The sequence below is a fragment of the Palaemon carinicauda genome, chromosome 2 (genome assembly GCF_036898095.1).
Source record: "Palaemon carinicauda isolate YSFRI2023 chromosome 2, ASM3689809v2, whole genome shotgun sequence".
Classification (NCBI taxonomy): Eukaryota; Metazoa; Arthropoda; class Malacostraca; order Decapoda; family Palaemonidae; genus Palaemon; species Palaemon carinicauda.
In genome coordinates, this window is record NC_090726.1 from 44,603,016 (window position 1) to 44,624,797 (window position 21,782).

Sequence of the window (21,782 nt, forward strand, 5' to 3'; positions counted from 1 at the left end):
TGTAGGCTACCTCCCAAAATTGGGGGAAGTGCCTTGGTGAATAGAAATAAATTAACCCTTTATTAGGAACTACAAAGAATTAACATTGCGTAACTAGTATTGTTTATAATAGGTGTTTACCTCCAGAATAAATAACCTGTAAATACTTTAGATATGATTTCTGTTTGTCTTCTAGGGAATTTATGAGTGATCCAGTAATGATGCCTCGCTACAATATTCCCTTGCACGAAGAAAGGGAAATTGCACTGGCAAGATTACAACGCATTTGTGATAATGGTTTTATTTCCGTGCTTGATTTCCGAAACAACCCTTTGAGAATATTTGCAGCACATGAATTGGCTGCTATAATTGATCCTGCGATGACTACAAAAATGACCGTTCAGGTATGTAGATATATTTTGGGAACTAAACCACTTGTATTATTCATAATTTTCTCTAGCATGTAGCTTAGTTTTCTTTCAGAATAAGATCACATATTTGATTACTGTACTTTATACTAGTGGTCTATGCAATGTTGAATGGGCCTTTGAACCCCGAAAGGTGAAGCTTCATCTGTGGTGGATAATGTGGGAGGGTGGGCTGTGGCACCCTAGCAGTACCAGCTGAACTCAGTTGAGTCCCTTGTTAGGCTGGGAGGAACGTAGAGAGTAGAGATCCCCTTTTTGTTTTGTTTCATTTGTTGATGTCGGCTACCTCCCAAAATTGGGGGAAGTGCCTTGGTATATGTATGTATGTATGATCTATCTTCAGTCTCAATGTGCAAAATTTATAGCCTGTCACTTAGTATCTTAATGCAATACAGTACTTCTTTGGCCCTTAGCTGCATTGCCTTCCCTTTGTTGCTCTTGGTTTTCATCCCCCAAATTCTGCAATTTATTTAGTTTTACCTTTATCTAGTTTTCACTTTTCAATGAAGAAAAACTCTTGAGGAATTTTTATGAGATGAAAACATGATTGAATTATCTCAGGAAACCACTTTTTAATGATAGTAAACAGGAACATGCTTTGCTGGTATTTTCTTATCACCTGTCCTTGCCTGTCGCAGAAAGGGTACAGTCATCTTATGTTACTCGGAGAACATTTCTCATAGACACCTAGATACCTTTTTTTAGTTGGGGAAGTTATCTGAAGGGTGTTGTTATATTTTAATCCTTAGCATTATTTCAAAAGAAGTTTTTAGAAGTAAGATACTAGCATCCCTATTTTTGAATAGTTTAATGCAGATTTTCTTTTCTGTAATAATTATAGTTGGTAAGTTGTCAATCTTCTGAGAATTTCTTGTTTGAGTTCTTCCTTAAACTGTCAGGAAATTTCTGTTATTCTTTTATATTGTATGGAATTTCCATCTTCCATATACAGTACAGTATATGAGAAAGCATATTTTACAGTATTATCCATATATTTGACATGGAAATTTCACTATCCTTATATTTGACAAGGAATATTCCGTATCCTTATATTTGACAAGGAGATTTCACTATCCTTATATTTGAGAAGGAAATTTCACTATCCTTATATTTGACAAGGAAATTTCACTATCCTTATATTTGACAAGGAAATATCACTATCCTTATATTTGACAAGGGAATTTCACTATCCTTATATTTGAGAAGGAAATTTCACTATCCTTATATTTGAGAAGGAAGTTTCACTATCCTTATATTTGACAAGGAAATTTCACTATCCTTATATTTGACAAGGAAATTTCACTGTCCTTATATTTGAGAAGGAAGTTTCACTATCCTTATATTTGACAAGGAAATTTCACTATCCTTATATTTGACAAGGAAATTTCACTATCCTTATATTTGACAAGGAAATTTCACTATCCTTATATTTGACAAGGAAATTTCACTATCCTTATATTTGACAAGGAATATTCCGTATCCTTATATTTGACAAGGAAATTTCACTATCCTTATATTTGACAAGGAAATTTCACTATCCTTATATTTGACAAGGAATATTCCGTATCCTTATATTTGACAAGGAATATTCCGTATCCTTATATTTGACAAGGGAATTTCACTATCCTTATATTTGAGAAGGAAATTTCACTATCCTTATATTTGAGAAGGAAATTTCACTATCCTTATAATTGACAAGGAAATTTCACTATCCTTATATTTGACAAGGAATATTCCGTATCCTTATATTTGACAAGGAAATTTCACTATCCTTATATTTGACAAGGAATATTCCGTATCCTTATATTTGACAAGGAAATTTCACTATCCTTATATTTGACAAGGAATATTCCGTATCCTTATATTTGACAAGGAAATTTCACTATCCTTATATTTGACAAGGAAATTTCACTATCCTTATATTTGACAAGGAAATTTCACTATCCTTATATTTGAGAAGGAAATTTCACTATCCTTATATTTGACCAGGAAATTTCACTATCCTTATATTTGACAAGGAAATTTCACTATCCTTATATTTGACCAGGAAATTTCACTATCCTTATATTTGACAAGGAATATTCTGTATCCTTATATTTGACCAGGAAATTTCACTATCCTTATATTTGACAAGGAAATTTCACTATCCTTATATTTGACAAGGAATATTCCGTATCCTTATATTTGACAAGGAAATTTCACTATCCTTATATTTGACAAGGAATATTCCGTATCCTTATATTTGACAAGGAAATTTCACTATCCTTATATTTGACAAGGAATATTCCGTATCCTTATATTTGACAAGGAAATTTCACTATCCTTATATTTGACAAGGAAATTTCACTATCCTTATATTTGACAAGGAAATTTCACTATCCTTATATTTGACAAGGAAATTTCACTATCCTTATATTTGACAAGGAAATTTCACTATCCTTATATTTGACAAGGAATATTCCGTATCCTTATATTTGACAAGGAAATTTCACTATCCTTATATTTGACAAGGAATATTCCGTATCCTTATATTTGACAAGGAAATTTCACTATCATTATATTTGACAAGGAAATTTCACTATCCTTATATTTGACAAGGAAATTTCACTATCCTTATATTTGACAAGGAAATTTCACTATCCTTATATTTGACAAGGAATATTCCGTATCCTTATATTTGACAAGGAAATTTCACTATCCTTATATTTGACAAGGAAATTTCACTATCCTTATATTTGACATGGAAATTTCACTATCCTTATATTTGACAAGGAATATTCCGTATCCTTATATTTGACAAGGAAATTTCACTATCCTTATATTTGACAAGGAATATTCCGTATCCTTATATTTGACAAGGAAATTTCACTATCCTTATATTTGAGAAGGAAATTTCACTATCCTTATATTTGACAAGGAAATTTCACTATCCTTATATTTGACAAGGAAATTTCACTATCCTTATATTTGAGAAGAAAATTTCACTATCCTTATATTTGACAAGGAAATTTCACTATCCTTATATTTGACAAGGAATATTCCGTATCCTTATATTTGACAAGGAAATTTCACTATCCTTATATTTGACAAGGAAATTTCACTATCCTTATATTTGACAAGGAAATTTCACTATCCTTATATTTGACAAGGAAATTTCACTATCCTTATATTTGACAAGGAATATTCCGTATCCTTATATTTGACAAGGAAATTTCACTATCCTTATATTTGACAAGGAAATTTCACTATCCTTATATTTGACATGGAAATTTCACTATCCTTATATTTGACAAGGAATATTCCGTATCCTTATATTTGACAAGGAAATTTCACTATCCTTATATTTGACAAGGAAATTTCACTATCCTTATATTTGACAAGGAATATTCCGTATCCTTATATTTGACAAGGAAATTTCACTATCCTTATATTTGACAAGGAATATTCCGTATCCTTATATTTGACAAGGAAATTTCACTATCCTTATATTTGACAAGGAAATTTCACTATCCTTATATTTGACAAGGAAATTTCACTATCCTTATATTTGACAAGGAAATTTCACTATCCTTATATTTGACAAGGAAATTTCACTATCCTTATATTTGACAAGGAAATTTCACTATCCTTATATTTGACATGGAAATTTCACTATCCTTATATTTGACAAGGAAATTTCACTATCCTTATATTTGACAAGGAAATTTCACTATCCTTATATTTGACAAGGAATATTCCGTATCCTTATATTTGACAAGGAAATTTCACTATCCTTATATTTGACAAGGAATATTCCGTATCCTTATATTTGACAAGGAAATTTCACTATCCTTATATTTGACAAGGAAATTTCACTATCCTTATATTTGACAAGGAAATTTCACTATCCTTATATTTGACAAGGAATATTCCGTATCCTTATATTTGACAAGGAAATTTCACTATCCTTATATTTGACAAGGAATATTCCGTATCCTTATATTTGACAAGGAAATTTCACTATCCTTATATTTGACAAGGAAATTTCACTATCCTTATATTTGACAAGGAAATTTCACTATCCTTATATTTGACAAGGAATATTCCGTATCCTTATATTTGACAAGGAAATTTCACTATCCTTATATTTGACAAGGAAATTTCACTATCCTTATATTTGACAAGGAAATTTCACTATCCTTATATTTGACAAGGAATATTCCGTATCCTTATATTTGACAAGGAAATTTCACTATCCTTATATTTGAGAAGGAAATTTCACTATCCTTATATTTGACAAGGAAATTTCACTATCCTTATATTTGACAAGGAAATTTCACTATCCTTATATTTGACAAGGAAATTTCACTATCCTTATATTTGACAAGGAAATTTCACTATCCTTATATTTGACAAGGAAATTTCATTATCCTTATATTTGACAAGGAATATTCCGTATCCTTATATTTGACAAGGAAATTTCACTATCCTTATATTTGACAAGGAATATTCCGTATCCTTATATTTGACAAGGAAATTTCACTATCCTTATATTTGAGAAGGAAATTTCACTATCCTTATATTTGACAAGGAAATTTCATTATCCTTATATTTGACAAGGAAATTTCACTATCCTTATATTTGAGAAGGAAATTTCACTATCCTTATATTTGACAAGGAAATTTCACTATCCTTATATTTGACAAGGAATATTCCGTATCCTTATATTTGACAAGGAAATTTCACTATCCTTATATTTGACAAGGAAATTTCACTATCCTTATATTTGACAAGGAAATTTCACTATCCTTATATTTGACAAGGAAATTTCACTATCCTTATATTTGACAAGGAATATTCCTTATCCTTATATTTGATAGGGTATTTCTATTATTATATTTGACAGTCGATTGCTATTACTTTTAGTGTATGAACATCTAGAGGTATGGTGTGCTCGTCGTGCAGATTGTCATTATTATTATTATTTGATTCAAACTTAACCCTTTTACCCCCAAAGGACGTACTGGTACGTTTCACAAAACTCATCCCTTTACCCCCATGGACGTACTGGTACGTCCTTGCAAAAAACTGCTATTTACCTCTTTTTTTGCATATTTTTGATAATTTTTTTAAAAACTAGGGCATTTTCCAAGAGAATGAGACCAACCTGACCTCTCTATGATGAAAATTAAGGCTGTTAGAGCAATTCAAAGAAAATATACCGCAAAATGTGCTGGAAAGTTCCAAATAGCCTGGGGGTAAAAGGGTTAAACACTTATCATACTCTTTGATGATTAAAAGAATGTACTTTTCAAGTCAATCAGAAGACTATTTTGAATTCAATAATTGAGTTATAAATTGTGAATGACTGAAAACCTTCTTGCCATCAAGTTTTGTGTATTTCTAACTATGCAACAGTTGAATTATCTTGGTATTATTCACATCGAGTCTGCTATGCAAAGTAGTACTGCTAATAATGAGGGTATAAGTAAAGCCATAGTTTGCATAAAATGATTTAAAAACTTCTTGTTTTGTATATTTTTGTAGGCAGCCTAAAAAGAGACAACCACTTTAACTCGGTAAAATGTATGTTATTAAATTCTGATACTGTATTTCATTTGTATGTTTTTTTTCTTCTAGTTTAATCTGTTTGGAGGAACGGTGTTGAAACTTGGCACAGAAAGACATCATGAGAAACTGCTAGCTGGCATTGATAATTTGCAAGACATTGGATGCTTTGGCCTGACAGAATTGGGATACGGTAATAACGCCGTAGAAATGGAGACCACAGCCGTGTATGACAATGAAGCAGGTGAGAACACCCAAATAAATCATTGAAATTTGTTGAAATAGTATGAAACGGTAATTGTAACCTACGTGTACATCTATAGAGAAGTATAGAAGTACTATATCATATGACTACTCAAATTAACAAAAATCTAAAAATGCATTCAAAGCTGTTGTATCATCAACTTTATTAAATTTGCTGTACAGTATGTATTCCTTTTTCCCATTAAATATATTATTTATTGTTTACTGTTGCCTTATCTTTAAATAGTCTCGCATTGTGCTTTTTATAGCAACCAGGCAAGTATGTTCCACTATACTGTGCTGTACACCTGTCATTTAGATCCTTTTTCACTTTACCTCAGAAAAGTGTTGCTGTACTAAAGTTTCTTCCTACGTATATACAAACCTTTTGTCCTCTTAAGTACGGGTAGTGAATATGTTTTCACCGCGAGCTGGAACCGGCCACTGAAATCATTAACGAAAAGGCTAATGCCAGGTGGTGAGCGAGAGCAAGAAGCCATTGCCCCCCCCCATCACCTGTTGGAACCTCTATACTTGTGAGATCACCTGTAATGAGTACGGTTGTACTGTTACGCCCTTAAACTTTTAATTTAATTTTTTTTTTTGAGGAAATGAATGTTGGCTGTTGATTGGTATGGGTGTTAGCAAGAGATTTGTAAGTGCCGTGATAGGGTGGATGTTGAATGGGGTTTTTTTATAATGGCTGTAAATCCACTTTCTCTCTCTGTGCTTCTTGCCATGGGCATGAGATCATCCCAGTGTGCCGAGTAAAAGAAAGGTATGTCAGTAGGAAAACTATCTCTTTTCCAAGAGAAGAATTCCAGCTTATGTATGGTAAAAGTTTGTGTAAATTTTATTTAGACCGAGGTTGCAGTGCCTGAAATGATAGTAACTTGATCAGGTTTAGATAAATGATTCAACAGCAACCAGCTTCGCGTTGGAAACTACTTCCTATCTAAGGAATCAGATTTGTTGTAAAGCTAGGAAAAATAAAAATTACTTTTTAAAAATTGTGATATTCTGTCTTCAGTGTGTTCACTCTTACCACTGGGTATCTGATGAATGATTTACATAATCCAATGCAAGAATGAAGAATAATACTGACAACGAGCATATTTTCTGTGATGGTCCATTTTTTACACAATTACTGACAAGTTCTGGAAACTTATCCCTGAAAGAAATTTTTCAATATTAATCTTACCCGATGATCATGTAGCTGTCAACTCTGTTGCCCGACAGAAATCTAAGGTCGGGATACGCCAGCGATCGCTATACAGGTGGGGGTGTACACAACAGCGCCATCTGTCGAGCAGGTACTCAGGTACTTCTTGTCAACAAGAACTCAATTTTTCCTCTGTCGTGCCACCGGCAAGACCTACTTGGATACGCTGTTGATTCTGGAGTTGTTTTTCACGATTTTGGTGATGTATTCGCTCTAGATTTTAGCCTTCGCTATTCAGGAACCTTTATCATTAGCTTAGCAAGCTTTTTGATTAAATTTGGATTAATTGTTAACGAACTTTGCTAGATTTTGGAATTCCCCCTTGACTTTTTCTACAATTCAAGATGTCTGACCAGTCTCAAGTCCCTAAGTACAGGCAGTGTAGCGTTAGGGCTTGTTCTAGGCGTCTTCCGAAGGCCTCCATAGATCCTCACACCGTTTGTTCCAATTGTAGGGGTAAATCCTGTCAATTGGAAGATCGGTGTGAGGAATGCGCTGGGCTTTCGGAATTCGATTTTAACGAATTCCTTAAAAATGCACGTAGGCTAGAGAAGGATAGGATCAGGAGGAGTTCTTCTCGCTCTTTTGATTTTTCCTCTCCCCATGCCCCTCAACCTATTCCTTCCCCTGTAGTGGTGACTCCCGACCCTGCTACTAGTGCTCAGCCCTCCATGGCGGATATGATGCGTGCCATTCAGGCTCTTGGTGACAGAGTGGAGTCATTAGGTAATGACCGGAATCAGCTTTTGGCAGATGTCAAAGAGCTGAAAGCGCAAAGTGCAGTGGGAAGTGTTGTGAGTGCAAGTGAAGTGAAAAGTGTCAGTGTCAGTGTTGCGCATGAGGGTACATCTGTTCGTGCCAGACGTCCTCCCAGTCCGGGACCTCTTGCAAGCTCCCAAGCCCAGGGGAGAAGCAATGTCGAAGGACCAAAGGGTTCGGCAGGCCTTGATCAGCGTACGGATGTACCCTCAGTGGTTGCGGATGCATCTGTCAGAGATCGTCCCATCCACAAACAGACGAATGAGCCCTATCATTCCTCGTCTGTGGAAGAAGTTTCGAGGAAGAAACGTTGGACCAAGGTTTCACGACCTCTCAAGCGTAAGGTCCCTTCCGAGCGAGTCCAACGGCCCAGGTGTAGCCACTGGGTCAGTTCGGACTCGCCGCAGTCTTCCGATGACTGCACACCTCCCAAGAGAGGTAGAGTGGTTCCGCAGCAGGCAACTACTCCGTCTGTTGCCGCACCAACCACGGTAGATCCTAAGTGGTCCATGCTGCAGACTATGCAGTCTCAGCTTGCTTCCTTTATGCAGGAGTATCATGCTGAGAAGGTTGACAATGCACCAGTTAACCTACAACCTGCCACGGTTGTGCGCTCAGCAGATACTGCGGCTGCCTGCTCCCACACTCCACCTGTGAGAGCTCCACCACCGCTACGCAGTCCACCCTGCCAGCCGCATGTTCATGCTGCACCCTCCGTTGGCATGCGTGAGCTACCGCATCAGCAGTGGGAAGGTGCTGTCGAGCTGCCGTGTTTTGACACAATGCGGCATGCTCCGCAACCCATGCGGCATGCTCCGCAACCCACGGCAGTCCCTCCCACGCACCAGCACTCTGCTTTTGTTGTTGCCAGCTCGCAGACTGACCAGCAGCGGCATGATGTTGGATCCGCAGCAGCTACGCATGCACCCGTGCTGCCGGATTCAGCCGTTCAGCTTTCTGCTCCACCTTTGCCACTTCCTACTCAGCTTTCGGATGATGGAGTATCCGATGACGAGGCTGCGCATTTGGACGATCCGCACTCTGACTTAGAAGAGCCCAAGTCTACGCCTCCCTCCTTAGACTTTCGGAAAGTCCTTGCCTTGTTCAGGGACTTGTATCCGGAACAGTTTGTGTCTGCAACCCCTCGCTCTCCTCCCTCCGAGTTTGCTCTGGGCATGCAGTCAGCAGCTCCTGCCTTCACCAAACTTGTTCTCGCACGCTCATCCAAGAGAGCTTTGAGGGTTATGGGAGAGTGGTTGCAGTCCAAGAAGCAACTGGGAAAGACTGCTTTCATCTTTCCGCCTACCAAGCTTGCTTCCAAATCTAGCGTCTGGTATGCCACGGGAGAGGAACCCGGCTTGGGAGTTCCTGCCTCTGCCCAGGGCGACTTCTCAAGTCTGGTTGACTCTCCCCGCAGGCTGGCTATGAGACGATCTAAGATTTGCTGGTCCTTTTCTGACATGGATCATCTGTTGAAGGGAGTCTTTCGTGCTTTTGAGATCTTCAACTTCCTCGATTGGTGTTTGGGAGCGTTAAGCAGAAAGACTTCCCCTTCGGATAAGGACTCTGCCATTCTTATCATGTCTAGCATGGACAAAGCCATTCGGGATGGGTCTGGTGAGCTTGCGGCTTCGTACGTGTCGGGAGTGCTTAAGAAGAGAGAACATCTTTGCTCCTTCTTGTCGGCTGGGATCACTCCTTGCCAGAAGTCGGAGTTGTTGTTTGCTCCGCTCTCCAAGTGCCTCTTTCCGGAAGAACTGATCAAGGGGATGGCTGCCTCGTTGATCCAGAAGGATACCCATGACCTGGTGGCGTCCTCCGCACGTAAGGCTAAAGCTTTACCTTCCGTGCCTAGACCTAGGATGGACACACCAGCGTCTAGGTTCATCCCGCCCTTTCGTGGCAGAACCTCCAGCAGAGGAGGTACCCGTGCCGACAGTCACCGTGGCAAATCGAAGAAGGGTTCCAAGTCCTCAAAAGGCAGAATCTGACTGCCTACCTCTCCAGACAGCAGTGGGAGCCAGGCTCAAGAACTTCTGGCAAGCTTGGGAGAGCAGAGGTGCAGACGCTCAGTCTGTGAAGTTGCTAAGGGAGGGCTACAGGATTCCGTTCTGCCGCAGTCCCCCTCTAGCAACGTCTCCCATCAACCTCTCTCCCAACTACAAGGAGAAGGACAAGAGGCTAGCGTTGCAACAAGAGGTGTCGCTCTTGCTACAAAAGGGAGCGGTAGTCATAGTCCGGGACCATCAATCCCCGGGCTTCTACAACCGTCTCTTCCTGGTAGCCAAGAAGACAGGAGGTTGGAGACCGGTGCTGGACGTCAGTGCTCTCAATGCTTTTGTCACCAAGCAGACGTTCACAATGGAGACGACGAAGTCGGTCCTAGCAGCGGTCAGGAAGGAAGACTGGATGGTCTCGTTAGACCTGAAAGACGCGTACTTTCATGTCCCCGTCCATCCAGACTCCCAACCTTTCCTAAGGTTCGTCTTTGGAAAGGTCGTGTACCAATTCCAAGCCCTGTGCTTTGGCCTAAGCACGGCACCTCTTGTGTTTACCAAACTGATGAGGAATATTGCCAAATTCCTTCACTTGGCAGACATCAGAGCCTCCCTCTATTTGGACGACTGGCTTTTAAGAGCTCCGTCAAGTCGTCGCTGTCTGGAGAATCTCAGATGGACTATGGATCTGACCAAGGAATTGGGTCTCCTGGTCAATATAGAGAAGTCCCAACTCGTCCCATCCCAAACCATTGTCTACCTAGGTATGGAGATTCAGAGTCGAGCTTTTCGGGCTTTTCCGTCGGCCCCAAGGATCAGTCAAGCCCTAGAATGCATCCAGAGCATGCTGAGAAGGAACCGATGTTCAGTCAGGCAGTGGATGAGCCTAACAGGGACACTTTCATCGCTGGCCCAGTTCATCGAGTTAGGGAGACTCCACCTCCGCCCCCTTCAGTATCATCTAGCTGCTCACTGGAGAAAGGACATGACGCTAGAAGCGGTCTCAGTGCCTATTTCCGAAGAGATGAGGTCTACACTGACGTGGTGGAAGAACAGCATTCTTCTCAAGGAAGGTCTACCATTGGCTGTTCAGACCCCCGACCACCGTCTCTTCTCGGACGCATCGGACACGGGCTGGGGTGCGACACTGGACGGACAGGAATGCTCGGGCACGTGGAATCAGGAGCAAAGAACACTTCACATCAACTGCAAGGAGCTTTTGACAGTTCATCTGGCCTTGATAAACTTCAAGTCCCTCCATCTAAGCAAGGTGGTGGAGGTAAACTCCGACAACACCACAGCCTTGGCGTACATCTCCAAGCAAGGAGGGACTCATTCGAGGAAGTTGTTCGAGATCGCAAGGGACCTCCTCATTTGGTCAAAAGATCGAAAGATTTCGCTGGTAACGAGGTTCATTCAAGGCGATATGAATGTCATGGCAGATCGCCTCAGCCGGAAGGGTCAGGTCATCCCCACAGAGTGGACCCTTCACAAGAATGTTTGCAGCAGACTATGGGCCCTGTGGGGTCAGCCCACCATAGATCTATTCGCTACCTCGATGACCAAGAGGCTCCCGATGTATTGTTCTCCGATTCCAGACCCAGCAGCAGTTCACGTGGATGCCTTTCTTCTGGATTGGTCCCATCTAGACCTGTATGCGTTCCCTCCGTTCAAGATCGTCAACAGGGTACTACAGAAGTTCGCCTCTCACGAAGGGACACGGTTGACGTTGGTTGCTCCCCTCTGGCCCGCGAGAGAATGGTTCACCGAGGTACTGCAATGGCTAGTGGACGTTCCCAGGACTCTTCCTCTAAGAGTGGACCTTCTGCGTCAGCCGCACGTAAAGAAGGTACACCCAAGCCTCCACGCTCTTCGTCTGACTGCCTTCAGACTATCGAAAGACTCTCAAGAGCTAGAGGCTTTTCGAAGGAGGCAGCCAGAGCGATTGCCAGAGCAAGGAGGACATCCACTCTCAGGGTCTATCAGTCAAAATGGGAAGTCTTCCGAAGCTGGTGCAAGGCGAATGCAGTTTCCTCAACCAGTACCTCTGTAACGCAGATAGCTGACTTCCTTTTACATCTAAGGAATGTAAGATCCCTATCAGCTCCTACGATCAAAGGTTACAGAAGCATGTTGGCAGCGGTCTTCCGCCACAGGGGCTTAGATCTTTCCACCAACAAAGATCTACAGGACCTCCTTAAGTCTTTTGAGACCTCAAAGGAGCGTCGGTTGACAACACCAGGCTGGAACCTAGACGTGGTTTTAAGGTTCCTGATGTCAGCAAGATTCGAACCGCTTCAATCAGCCTCTTTTAAGGATCTCACATTAAAGACACTTTTCCTCGTTTGCTTAGCAACAGCTAAAAGAGTCAGTGAGATTCACGCCTTCAGCAGGAACATAGGTTTTACATCTGAAACGGCTACATGTTCCTTGCAGCTTGGTTTTTTAGCTAAAAACGAGCTTCCTTCTCATCCTTGGCCCAAGTTGTTCGAGATCCCAAGCCTGTCCAACTTGGTGGGGAACGAACTAGAGAGAGTACTTTGCCCAGTAAGAGCTCTTAAGTACTATTTAAGACGCACAAAGCCATTACGAGGACAATCAGAAGCTTTATGGTGTTCTATCAAGAAACCTGCTTTACCGATGTCTAAGAACGCAGTTTCTTATTACATCAGGCTTTTGATTAGAGAGGCCCACTCTCATCTGAAGGAAGAAGACCTTGCTTTGCTGAAGGTAAGGACACATGAAGTTAGGGCTGTCGCTACTTCAGTGGCCTTCAAACAGAACCGTTCTCTGCAGAGTGTTATGGATGCAACCTATTGGAGAAGCAAGTCAGTGTTCGCATCATTTTACCTCAAAGATGTCCAGTCTCTTTACGAGAACTGCTACACCCTGGGACCATTCGTAGCAGCAAGTGCAGTAGTAGGTGAGGGCTCAACCACTACATTCCCATAATCCCATAACCTTTTTTAATCTTTCTCTTGAAATGCTTTTTATTGTTGTTTTTTTGGGTTGTATGGAAGGCTAAGTGGCCTTCCGCATCCTGGTTGATTTGGCGGGTGGTCAAATTCTTTCTTGAGAAGCGCCTAGATTAGAGGTTGTGATGAGGTCCTTTAGTATGGGTTGCAGCCCTTCATACTTCAGCACCTAGGAGTCGCTCAGCATCCTAAGAGGATCGCTAGGCTCAGTAAGGAAGACGTACTTAAAAAGGCAGAGTAATGGTTCAAGTCGACTTCCTTACCAGGTACTTATTTATTTTATGTTTGTTATTTTGAATAACTGCTAAAATGAAATACGGGATACTTAGCTTCTTATGTTAACATGTATGCTGGTCTCCACCCACCCCCCTGGGTGTGAATCAGCTACATGATCATCGGGTAAGATTAATATTGAAAAATGTTATTTTCCTTAGTAAAATAAATTTTTGAATATACTTACCCGATGATCATGAATTTAAGGACCCTCCCTTCCTCCCCATAGAGAACCAGTGGACCGAGGAGAAAATTGAGTTCTTGTTGACAAGAAGTACCTGAGTACCTGCTCGACAGATGGCGCTGTTGTGTACACCCCCACCTGTATAGCGATCGCTGGCGTATCCCGACCTTAGATTTCTGTCGGGCAACAGAGTTGACAGCTACATGATCATCGGGTAAGTATATTCAAAAATTTATTTTACTAAGGAAAATAACATTTTGTCTGAATCTTCATTTTGAGTTTGTCTGATCATTAAATTAATCAATAGATTTTTCTATTCAGTAAGATCTGATAAACCATTCCAGCCAATGTTATGAGGGAGAAGAATGTTAATTCAGTATCTGGTTAAACCATTTAGGTAATCGGTTGGTGAATTTCCTTAATATAGGTGGACTATTCAGAACTCTTCCCCCTTATATAAAATACAATATACTGTAATTGCTTGCTTGCTTCTCTTATTTCCTTGTTTCCTTTCCTCACTGGGCTATTTTCCCTGTTGGAGGCTCTGGGCTCATAGCATCCTGTTTTTCCAACTAGAGTTGTAGCTTAGCAAGTAATGATAATAATAAGAATTGAGTTTGCCTTAGGATTTAATATTTAGATATGTGATTCATGACTGTGGATTGCTTTTAATAATTTGATACTTCTAGGTGAATTTATTATAAACACTCCTTCTACACTGGCACAAAAATATTGGATCACCAATGGAGCCGTCCACGCCAAGCACGTTGTAGTATTTGCACAGCTGACTGTAGAAGGTGTAAATCATGGCATTCACGGAATTCTTGTTCGCATCCGTGATGATAATTTGAATGTAAGTTTTGTTACATTTGTAGTCTAACTTTTGAAATATGTCTTAAACTGAGCAGTTATTACGTGATTAATAGAGATTACCTTCATATGGGAATGTTTTGTAGAATATCGCAGTGCTGAAAAGCATTGTTCCTCCGTACATACCAGAAAGTACTCTTGTTTTTTAACTCGAATATGTGCTTATTGATATAAAATTAATTGTGGGAAAATTTCTCTTTTTGAGTTCCATACCAATGAAATGTCAGAACATTAAGGTTTCTAGTAGGAATTTTGCTTTTAGCATTAAATTTTTATAAATTCTATGAAGGAATTATTAGGTATTTTTTTTTTACTATTTAGATAATGCCTAATGTTCGTGTTGAAGACATGGGTTACAAAATGGGACTAAATGGTGTTGACAATGCCAAACTAGTGTTCGACAATGTCCGTGTTCCTCGTGAAAATCTTCTAAATAGGTTCAGTGATGTCACGGAAGAGGGAAAGTTTGTTTCACAAATTAAAAGGTAAGCTTAGAATTTTTTATTGTAAACTATCATGTACACAAAGCTCCAGTCTTTGAATCTATGAATGTTCATTGTAAATGATAGAAAACCTGTTTTTTTTAATTGATAAATTTGCAAAGATATTTTTTCACAGCATGTCACAATAAAAATCAAGGAACGTTATCCTTGAAGAGATACTTTTCTTGTTTTTTTTTAATTGATAAATTTGCAAAGATATTTTTTCACAGCATGTCACAATAAAAATCAAGGAATGTTATTCTTGAAGACATACTTTAAAACATTGAAATTTTAATATTTAAGATTAAATAATTGTATGGCCTTTGTCTTTGATGTTAGCCAAAGATTTCAAGACTTTTATGACTATTATAACTATTATAACTATTTTCAGTTCTCGAGCTAGATTCCTCACAGTAGCCGATCAGTTGTTGTCAGGTCGTATCTGCATCGCTAGTATGTCCATGGGCGGTGCCAAAGCTTCTCTTGCTGTCGCTCTTCGATACTCTGCATCGCGACTTACTGTGGGTAAGTTAACTATTGTACAATGTAAATACATTCTTTATTTTTATTTTTGATGTTCCATTTAGAAAAAGATTGATACTTCTTTTCAAAGAATGGGACCTGAAATTTTCAAAAACTTTGGAGTCTTTAGAAACATTTGAATTTGACTCTAGAAATGTAGTTCGTTTTATTGGTCACGCAGTACATTAGAGCACTAGTTAGGATATTTGTATTGATGATAAAATCTTTGAAAATAAATTTGAATGTTTTAAACTCTGAAATAACCTGCATCATTTGAATTTTGTTGTCTAGGTACTTAAAAAATCCAAAAATTTATAGTTATACAAATACAATACTCTACCTTTTTATACAGTATACATTGATTCAAGTTATCCCTCAAAGCCAAATGTTTCCAGCATGATAATTATGCAACCTTAATTTTATGTTGCTCAAAGTAGCCTACTCCTAAGAGTAGGTATCATGTGTATGACACAAATATGAGTGTGAGTAAAAATGTTACTCCAGTAACCTTTTTAACGCTATGCTAGCTTGCTTAGTACTGTAATGTACATATACTGTATGCTGGTTTTGGTTTGAAGCTGAATATGGAAATAGTAGTAAATCTTATGATAAAAGATCCTGTTATTTTTTTTTATAGACAAAGGCTATCTTTACAAATGTTTGTAAACAGTAGCCAACACAACATCCCCAATCATTATTGTACAGTCATATAAGTAATGTATGGAGATAAAGGTCACAACTATAAGAGTAGAATAAATTTCAAAAGGATAAGGATGCCATGATTTGAGGCTCTTGTTGGAAATAACTTTGTCTCATTCCTGAAGAATGTGGGAGTATTGTTCCTTAGGAGAATTTTGAGAAATTGCTGGATCATATTGAGAGAAACCCAGGATAGTAGAGAACTCCCCAGCCTACTGCAAAAAGAGAATGAAAGTAATGAAGAGGAATACCTGAAAATATTGACATTGGTTTCTTTGATGAAGTAATATAGTTCCTGAAAACTTTTAGTAACTGAGTTTTTAGGAGTAGAATCAACTTACTGCATCAAATCAATTATTATGTAGGTAAGTTAGTAAAATTGTGGCGCAGAACATCTAACACCCAAAATACGACAGCTTCTTTTAGGCCTTGGAAGCCATCTCCAAAATCGCCTTTTACAAACTCAGCCCAGATTCTTTACTGGTCCTCATTCAGTTATCTAAAGCACCTCACTTTTAAATTTACAGCTACAGTGTCTGGTTAGGTTAAGGAGAGAATATCCCAGCTAATTGAGATTTTACTGTATCAGTATTTTTTTGCAGTTGCATTGTAGTTATGTACAGTATTCTAATGAAGGACTCTACAATTGTATTTCATGCTTCGTGATTATATTTACAGGCCCCAAAGGAAAATCCGACATGTCAATCCTTCAGTACCAGTTGCAACAGCGAGCACTTATGCCTCTCTTGGCTAGAACCTATGCCATGAACTTTGGTTTAGACTATGTAAAGGTTAGTGTGAATATTTTAGTTTAGGAAATTAAATAATGCAATAGCTAGTTAGAATTGTATATCCAAATGATTAAAAACATTTTATGCTGATCCTTTAGACTATGTAAAGGTTAGTATAAATAAGATACTTTTAGTTTAGGAAATGATGTACTGCAATTGCCAGTTAGAATTGTATATTCTGTCTCATCAAGTGATGAAAGACCTTTTATGTTCATCCTTATATTCTTTTTTCATCTAGCGACGATGGGCATTCCAAAAACCAGACGGATCGGAACACCCAGAGGTAGTAACAATGTGTTGCGTAATCAAACCTCTTGCATCGTGGAACTTAGAAGAAGTGGTATCTGTTTGCAGAGAACGATGTGGAGGTCAAGGATACCTCTCTTGTAACAGGTACGTGATATTTGTTTAACTTTCGTACGACGAATTCAACATAACAGGAACCAATGAGATTATGGTGTGACGGTTTGCCATTTATGGTACACTGAAAGCAGTATCATAGGCCCTTTGCTGAGAATTGAGTATTTAATAGAATGGTCTCCTTAATGTACAATTGTACCTTATGGTTAAATAGTTATCTAGTTCCAAAACTTGTTACTTACAATAGTGTACGAAAAACAACGTAATTTAACCCTTAAAAAGCCGCTGAGACATACTGTACAATAAACCATAATAAGCAACCCCAGGTCACTAATACAATTGCTCAGCTTTCTGACCTCCTTTCTAATGAATTTATACATTTTGATTATAATGAATGTAAAAATTCCATTTATTTGTGCTATTATTTTTTTGACAAAGAGCAACAAAGTTGGAGATGAACCCACATGAAAAGACAACATGAAGTATAACATGTGATATGGAGTTTATATTGTTTGTGAGATCTTTTTAGTTTTGATAGTAAATGGGTACAAGATATCCTCTACCGTACTCAGTTTTCATTATGAAATCTTAATATTTTTGAAATTGAATGCAACCTCAGGCAACTGTATTTTCAGGAAAAAATCGGAATTGTCTTATGTAGTGGCTTGTTGTTACTCTTTCATGGTCATCTTTTGATAGTCATTACATATTCATAATGTTAACCCTTTTACCCCCAGGCTATTTGGAAATTTCCAACCCTTAACCCCCAGGGGGTTATTTTTTTCCCAGCACATTTTGCAGTATATTTTTTTTAAATTACTCTAACAGCCTTAATTTTTGTCATAGAGGGGTCAGGTTGGTCTCATTCTATTGGAAAATGCCTGAATTTTCTCAAAAAATTATCAAAAATATGAAAAAAAAATTTTTATAGCATTTTTTTGCAAGGACGTACCGGTACGTCCATGGGGGTAAAGGGATGAGTTTTGTGAAACGTACCAGTACGCCCTTTGGGGGTAAAAGAGTTAAGTTTAATATAACTTGTTTTTTTTCAATATTTAACTTAGCCGGTGATTATATAGCTGCAACTCTGTTGCCCGACAGACAACTCTACGGTAAAAACTCGCCAGCGATCGCTACACAGGTTGCGGGTGTGCCCAACAGCGCCATCTGTCGTCCAGATACCCAGTACTCAATGTAAACAAAGACTCAATTTTCTCTCTGTCGAGCTATCGACAAGACGTACTTACTCGCTGTTGCTAAACTGGAGTTTTTTCACAACTAATTGGTGAAGTACTTTATTCTAGTTTTGAGCTTTCGCTATGCATGTGTTTTATCTTCATCTTAAATCTTGAACTCGTTTTGGATAGATTTAATTATGGTGACAAAGAGAGTATGGACTTTCTTTCACTTTTAAATGGCCGACCCTTCCCTTAGACGGAAGTGTGTTTAGGCTTTTAGTAATTATCTTATCACGTTATAGATTTTCCTCTATATATTTTAAATCTCTCCGCCTTTATTAGGCCTCTTCGATTAACTTTCCATTTATTATAAACATATAAAAATAATTTTAATGTTTTGTTTATATAGACCTTTCCTGAGAGTAGGCGGTCCTAACTTGGAAACCGAAGTTAATCAACGTTGAGCCCTTTATATCGTAATTAGCTTTTAAAGAGCTAAGGATTTAAAACTTTTTAAATGTAAGATTTTATGAAAGAATTTCTTTGATAGTCTTCGTACTGTTTTCAAACATGAACTAACGTTTAGTTTATTTATGCTACGCAGTTGTTGACGTTCAGGACGTTCAACATGCGCTCTATCGTTACGATAGAGAGAGAGTGTATCACGGTTTCACTTTGCAGTAAGAGTAAATCGATTCTGACGTTTTGTTCATTCTTTCTTAGCTTAAATGTTTTAAATTCTATTTTAAAGGAACTTTTTATTTGAAAAACCTTTCAGTTTTTTCCTTTAGTCAAATAACATGTTTTTTTGACGAAATATAATTGGGCTCTTCTCTTAGGTGCGAAATCAAGAGAGAAAGAGAGAGAGAGATAGAGACGGAGGGAGAGAGAGGAGAGAAAACGTTCCGTTCAAGCGGGTAACGTTGTTCTCGAGTTACTCTCGTCCCTAGTCGCTGTACGGGGAGGAAGGATAAAACGTTTTTAGTTTTTTATTCTCGTCCCCAGGCTATGTGCGGTGAGAGATTGAAAACGTAGTTATATGAACTAGTGTTTAGTCTCTTTCCCAGCCACTGATTTTTTTATCTTAAAATATGTTTTCTGTTTTTTGCTGGTATTAATGAGCTTGCATTATACGACTGATTTCGCAATTACTACCTTTTAATGAAGGGTAGAATTGCGTGTTTCAGGTAGAAATCAGTAAAAGTTTCGATTTCAGTGAAATAAGTGCAAAACAGAAAATCGAAGTGATAAAGTGATATGCGCAAAGTGTTACAGTGTTGCGTCCGAGGGTTCGTCTGTTCGTGCCTGTCGTTCACCTAGTCCGGGACCTCTTGCATGCTCCCAAGCCCAGGGGAGAAGTAATGTCAAACGACTTATGGGTTCGAGAGGCCTTGATCAACAAACAGACGTTTTCCCTCTATGGTATCGGGTGTATCTTACCAAGATCTCCCCTACCATAAGACGAGAGAGACGTTGTTTCTCCTTGTCATCCGAAGGCTTTTCGCATAAGAAACCTGTCACAAGGTTTCGAAGCCCTTAAGCGAAAGTCAGTCCTTTCAGGACAGGTCCAGCGTCCTGGTTACAACCATTAGGACAGCTCTGACCCTATGCAGTCATCGGATAACTGCTTGCCGCCCAACAAAAGCGTAACACAGACTCCGAGAGTCTTTTTTTTGTTGGCAAAGTGTTGCGGTCACAGACGTTACCCTCGTCTCTTACCACAACCATTTCCGTTGATCCTTAATGGGTTTTATGGCAAGACATGCAGTATATGCTTGCCTCCCTTATGGAAGACTATTCTGCCGATTAGTCCGTTGAGTCTAGACGTTTATCTCATCGATATCCTGGCTTTCAGCCAACCTAACGTTCCTTTGTGCTTACTGTTGACGTTGGCGTAGCTTAGTCACGTCAGTCAGGTTGTTTAGAACCACACTCGATGCGGTCTCGTGTGGTTTTTCAGCCGCATTTGGACGTTAGGCCACTTGCTGATGCTCCTGTTGACGTTCAAGACGTTCACTAACAATCGGAGTTGACTTGTTTTGACGCTGTGCGTCAACCTCCGCATTCTAGAGTTGTTTTGACTGCTCAGTCTAGGCAGTCAAAGCAGTCTCGAGTGGACGCTGTGCGTCCTCACGCACCTGTTGTGGTTGACAGTTCAGTTGTTGACAGTTCACAGACTGTCAAGCAGTTACATGACGTTGCGTTCTGGTCCGCTACTAATGCACCAGTGAGTGTGGACTCTGCTTGTAAAGCATTGCCACCACGGTAGGTCTCTCCCTTGCTTGAGACTCAGCTTTTATCGGACAAGGTTCCTGTAGATGAGGAAGTTGCTGTTCCCCCTCCTACTGATATTCCCTTGAGGACTCTGTCAGATGGAGAGGAGCCTAAAGCTGCTTAGCCTCCTATGGACTTTAATTAAATCATGATGATTTTTTTAAGGATCTTTGTCCGGATCTTTTTGTAACTGCTGCTCCTCGTTCGCCTAAACGTCAGAGCTTACACTAGGCCTAGCTACTTCGAAGCCGTTGTTTTTAAGCTAGTGCTCTCTCGCTCTCCTAGAGAGCTTTACGTTGGCTAGGCGACTGGTTTTTCACCAGGAGGAGTTTGGGGGATACAGCCTTTGCTTTCCCTTCTTTTAAACTGGTTTATAGAGCGAGAGTCTGATATGACACGAGAGAAGTTCTCGGCTTGGGAGTTCATGCCTCTGCCCAGATAGACTTCTCAATTCTCGTAGACTCTCCCTGGCGCCTGGCCAGGAGACGCTCCAAGTTGTTTACAGGTCAACTTCACAGCTGTTTTCGAGCCTTTGAAGTTTAGCTGTACAATTATGTCATGCATAACAAGGCTTTCAGGGATGGTAAGCGGTACCGCCTCAGTCGCTAACCCCGTCTGTTGCCACACCTGCTCCCGTAGACCCTAAATGGGCTTTGCTGCAATACATGCAGTCCAAGCTTGCGTCCTTGATAGAGGACTTTAATGCGGAGAAGGTTGCTACCGAACCTTCTGGCCAACAACCTTCCAACCGGTCGGTTGTGCGCCCTGTTGACGCTGAGGTAACCTACTCGCGTCTGCCAGTTTAGGTGGTTCCTCCACCGATGCGACCCAGTGTGGGTTGCCAGCCGCACGTTGACGTTAAGCGACGCTCGGAGGTGGTTGTTGACGTTCAGGACGTTCAACAACCAGCAGAGGTGACTTGTTTTGACGCAGTGCGTCAACCTCAGCAACCCGGTAGGGTGTTGACTGCACAACCCAGACGGTCTAGACAGTCTCGGG

General features: G+C 39.5%; 1 protein-coding gene across 4 annotated transcripts in view; it reads left to right on the forward strand.

The window, feature by feature from the left end:
• Positions 1–21,782, forward strand: part of LOC137624446 (uncharacterized) — a 47,389-nt gene that overhangs the window by 18,957 nt on the left and 6,650 nt on the right. For all 4 annotated transcript variants that reach the window (XM_068355223.1, XM_068355230.1, XM_068355215.1 and 1 more), the window contains exons 4-10: positions 176–383; positions 6,027–6,198; positions 14,297–14,460; positions 14,799–14,962; positions 15,351–15,484; positions 16,859–16,971; positions 17,210–17,364. In XM_068355223.1, coding sequence (XP_068211324.1) covers positions 176–383; positions 6,027–6,198; positions 14,297–14,460; positions 14,799–14,962; positions 15,351–15,484; positions 16,859–16,971; positions 17,210–17,364 — 1,110 coding nt within the window. The remainder of the gene's footprint in view (positions 1–175; positions 384–6,026; positions 6,199–14,296; positions 14,461–14,798; positions 14,963–15,350; positions 15,485–16,858; positions 16,972–17,209; positions 17,365–21,782) is intronic.